At 44.9% G+C, this 4,567-nt stretch overlaps 1 protein-coding gene across 1 annotated transcript in view; it reads left to right on the forward strand.

Annotated features, from left to right (window-relative positions):
• Nucleotides 1-329: 329 nt before the first annotated feature.
• The window catches only part of VEZF1 (vascular endothelial zinc finger 1), a gene marked incomplete at its 5' end in the record, with an annotated part of 8,028 nt that continues 3,790 nt past the window's right edge, over nt 330-4,567 (forward strand). The window contains 4 exons of the mRNA XM_010139513.1: nt 330-1,027; nt 1,758-1,821; nt 2,820-3,003; nt 4,455-4,559. Coding sequence (XP_010137815.1) covers nt 330-1,027; nt 1,758-1,821; nt 2,820-3,003; nt 4,455-4,559 — 1,051 coding nt within the window. The remainder of the gene's footprint in view (nt 1,028-1,757; nt 1,822-2,819; nt 3,004-4,454; nt 4,560-4,567) is intronic.

Raw genomic sequence — 4,567 nt, forward strand, 5'->3', positions numbered from 1 at the left:
AAGTTATCTGTTACGTAAAGATCAAATGCTCTGTGAGTAAAAGCTCTGACTGGCGCCTAGTTGTTTTCCCTAAGAAGTGTTGCCCTCTGGAAACTTGATAATTATTTGTTATGTGCGTGCCTTCCTACGCTTACACAGGATCTGCGCAGCCAGTGCCGTTAAAGCGCGAGCGGTTTGTCTTCTCCAAACCCAGAATTATGTAACCTTTTCCAGTTGTTAACTTCAGTGGCTTTCGGTCTAGAATGTGCTTCCGTGTAGTCTGTAAATGTTCTCACCGTGTCAGAGCGAGCACCCATCAATAGAATTTAAGTGTGAATGTTTGGTTTTAGGCGCACGAGGCCTCACATCACCAACAGCAGGCAGCACAGAACAGTTTGTTGCCTCTCCTGAGCTCTGCTGTTGAGCCACCCGATCAGAAGCCGATTCTGCCCTTACCAATAACGCAGAAACCTCAGCCTGCTCCAGAAACATTAAAGGATGCTATTGTTGGGATTAAAAAGGAAAAACCTAAAACCTCCTTTGTGTGCACTTACTGCAGCAAAGCTTTCAGGGACAGCTACCATTTGAGGCGTCACGAGTCCTGCCACACAGGGATAAAGTTAGTGTCACGGCCAAAGAAAACTCCCACCACAATGGTGCCCCTTATCTCGACCATCGCTGGTGACAACAGCCGAAGTTCATTGGTTTCGACTATCGCAGGCATCCTGTCCACAGTCACTACGTCTTCCTCTGCCACCAACCCCAGCAGTAGTGCCGGCGCAACGGCCATGGCAGTGACTCAGACGACGAAGAAGCCCAGCAAGCCCGTTAAGAAGAACCACGCTTGTGAGATGTGTGGAAAGGCCTTCAGGGATGTCTACCACCTCAACCGGCACAAGCTGTCCCACTCAGACGAAAAACCCTTTGAATGTCCAATTTGCAATCAGCGCTTCAAGAGAAAGGATCGCATGACCTACCACGTGAGGTCTCATGAAGGTGGCATCACGAAACCATACACCTGTGGTGTTTGTGGAAAAGGCTTCTCGAGGTACCATGTAGAAAATCCCAGGCGAGCTCAAGTATTGGCTTTTCATAACCAAGAAGGGTTAAGCTATCATAGCGAGGGGCTAGGAGAACCAGACATCTTAGAAGATTGGTGAGGGGATAAAGAGCATTGTTTACCTCTAGGGCGTGGGTTTCGGTCTGAGCCACATTGGCTGTGGCCAAAAGTGGTCGCTCTTTTGTGGGAGTGTTTTGAAATGATTTTGTGTGACCTCCTCCAGGTCCCGTAGGACACATGCCTGTGTCACTCGTGGTGACCACAGAGCCCCTTTACCAGGTCCATGACCGAGTGGGGCCGGGCAGGCAAAGTGTCTCCTTGTCCGGTAGTGAGGTGGAGGCGTACTGACAGAGCATTGTGGGGGAGCTTGCACTGCTGCTGCCTGTAGTTATATCTGTGCTTGCAACAGAGAAAACTTGAATCTTTAGAGCTGTTGACCTGTCACCTTTACACAAGGTACGGCCGAACGTACCATTTCCAGGTGTGTTCAGAAGAACACGGTTAGGTTCTAAACTGCAGGTGGGGTCTCAGCGTAACTATGTGTTACTCTAGCTGAAAGCCACCGCGTAGGTAAGGGGAATGTGTTTGTTCATGCTGTGCAGAGGGCTGTGGGCGGCGAGGGGTCATCAGCGCAGTGTTGAGCACCGCTGGCGGGGGTGTCCTTACCGTGTGTTTGTAACAGTGTGCATTTTCTTTTCTGTTCCTCTCTTTTTTGCAGGCCTGATCATTTAAGCTGTCACGTTAAACATGTTCACTCAACAGAGAGACCCTTCAAATGCCAAGTAAGGGCTAAAGTGATTTATTAAAAACAATACCTTATTGTATCATTATGATCTCAGGTGAATAATCTTCCCAGAACTGTATTTGCTCCTGGACTTTGAAAAGCAAGTTTAGGAATGAAGTTGCATCCATGTGACAGGCCAGCAGCAGTGCAGTTCTGCTGTAAGTGCAGAGGCAGTTTGAAAGGATGCTGTGGCTACTTCTCTAGGAAGATTAGAGGCCTTTTGCTTTCTTGGAGAGCAACGTAGCTGCTCTGTTTTATGATACACTTAACGTAGTAGTGGGGTTGTGACAGCGTCCTCAGCGCAGTGCTAGTCCCTGGAGTGATGGGTGCAGTGTGCTTCTCAGCACATCGACGTTAAAGGTGTATCTCATGTATCCGTTTAAAATGGGTTGGAAGAGTTGAGTCTGGATCCCTTATTTTGCTGGAAAGCAAGATGTCCTAAGTCGATGACTGAGTATAAGAACTCGTCTGCTCTTGAGCCATTAACTGTTTTGCTTGGAATATACACACTTGTTCCAGCCTGTGTTCTAGTGACTCATCATATTAAATAAAAGCCTTGTGTAAAAAGAGTAGCGTTAGAAGAAGGTTTTGTTTCCTTGTTCTGATTTGGATGGGAACAGAAGTAATTGAGCAATTTAAGATATCAAGTTCATATTTGTACAGTATTATTGTATCAAAAACCAACGTTGCCTGTTCTAGACTTAGAAAATAAGCCACGTCTTGTTCTGGAAGGTGAGGCAACCTGCTGATTTAAGGAAGTTCAAGTAATATAGAGTATGATTTTTGTCCTAATGGTCTCAGAACCCAATTTCCATTTTCAGTCTCTGTTTAGTAGTTTGATTTTGGTTTCTCTGTAAATACAGGTAAAATTCAAGGTTGTCAGTGTGCTTAGGATAGTGTTTGCACCTGCAAGGTAAAATAGGCTTACGGTGGACATGTAATTTGTGCTGTAATGATGCTGTCTGCACTTAAGTGTCACTGTTGTCCTTCATATAGACGTGCACTGCTGCCTTTGCCACCAAAGACAGACTGCGGACACACATGGTGCGCCATGAAGGAAAGGTATCGTGTAATATCTGTGGTAAACTTCTGAGTGCAGCATATATCACCAGCCACTTAAAGACACACGGGCAGAGCCAAAGTATCAACTGTAATACCTGTAAACAAGGCATCAATAAAAGTAGGTGAACGTTTTACAAACATTTCTAATAACAGTGTGTTTGCAAAGGGATTTGCCTCTGATTACGTTAAAATGCAGAAGCACACCCATCAGTCTGGGTGTTCACACCTGTTAAAATAGATGTTGGGTAACAGGATCTTCTTCAGCTCAAGAATTGGCCTATGTGGAATGGGTTTGCTGCTAGACTGTGTCTTATCCCTTAGGAATGCCCTGCAGTTGTGAGAGTAACCTGGCTCTTGGAGTGAAGAGTTCCCAGGTTTTCTCATCCTCTGAGTACAGTGCTGCTTCCTGAACTGTCTAACAGGCCTGAAGGTCTAACAGACAGTTCCGGAGGTTTTAGTATATATATAAGAACTGCCAAGTTCTGCCAAGTTTCAGGTTTGAAGCTTCATCTAAAGCTCATCAAAATTAGGAGAAAGATTTCTTTGCTTTCTCTGAGCTTTGACCCTGGGGCTCAGTGATTCCTCCCTCTGGCAGCAGCTGACAAGACAAGCGTTTAAACCCAGCCCTGATATGTTTTGGCGTTTGACTGGTGGTGTGCCGGAGTTCAAGTGAGATGTTTGTAATAGTTCCTTCTGGTCTTAAACTCTATGGAAGTGCTGAAGCCTGAACCTGGGAGTACCTAGCAAGCAAACGAAGACTTGACTTTCAAATCTGGCCTGTTAAAATACCTGTAATTTAAGTTACCCCACATGGTTATGGATAGGAAATGGGTTTTCTGAGGAATCAAGAGGGAGAAGTAAGGAATGTTTTTGGAAACTTTGCCTTCAAACAGGATTAATTTACACCCTATTTTCAGTTCCTGTTACTCCTGGATGATTTGAAGGTACCGGGAGTATCTAAACTGCCCGATGGTTGAGCTTAACGCAAAATTTGGAAGTGAAGTATTTTTCAAGGTGTAGGGTTACAGCTCTGGCTTCCCGAGCCGGTTCGGTGGTGCTGAGCCAGTCCCAGGAGGCATTTACAGCGGTTGGTAGAGGTGGAAATGATGAGCTGTGGTGTGGCCAGAGAGTAGTAACATGCTGTTCTGTGATGCAAAGGTAAACTGACAATTTTAAGTCACACTTGCAATAAAAAGTAAAAAGGCTTTTTTTTTTTCCTCTTTCCTCTACTGGAGCTGAGGTTTAGGAATCAGCTGACAGCTTGAATCATAGAGACTCAGCATAGTCTTTTATTTCATTCTTCCTGAAATACAAATAAAATGATCAGAAAGGATGTTCACTTTTGACAGCGAAAGCAGATGTTCCCGACTTACATTTTGGGTTTTAGCTCTTGGAAAAGTAGTTTTATAAAGCACAGAATTAATTATATGGTTTTAAACACCACTGTGATTTTTGCTCTTGGAATCCTGTGAGATTCCACACGCTCTTTATGGAAAAAGCCTTTGTGATCTCAGCAGAAACCAGAGTAACTTTTCAAGGTGAATTTGTGTTCTTACTTAATTGACATAGCATGCATGAGCGAGGAGACCAGCAATCAGAAGCAGCAACAGCAGCAGCAACAACAGCAGCAGCAACAACAACAACAACAGCAGCAGCAGCAGCAACAACAACAACAACAGCAA

This window comes from Buceros rhinoceros, unplaced genomic scaffold (assembly GCF_000710305.1).
Source record: "Buceros rhinoceros silvestris isolate BGI_N320 unplaced genomic scaffold, ASM71030v1 scaffold35587, whole genome shotgun sequence".
In the NCBI taxonomy this organism is placed as follows: domain Eukaryota; kingdom Metazoa; phylum Chordata; class Aves; order Bucerotiformes; family Bucerotidae; genus Buceros; species Buceros rhinoceros.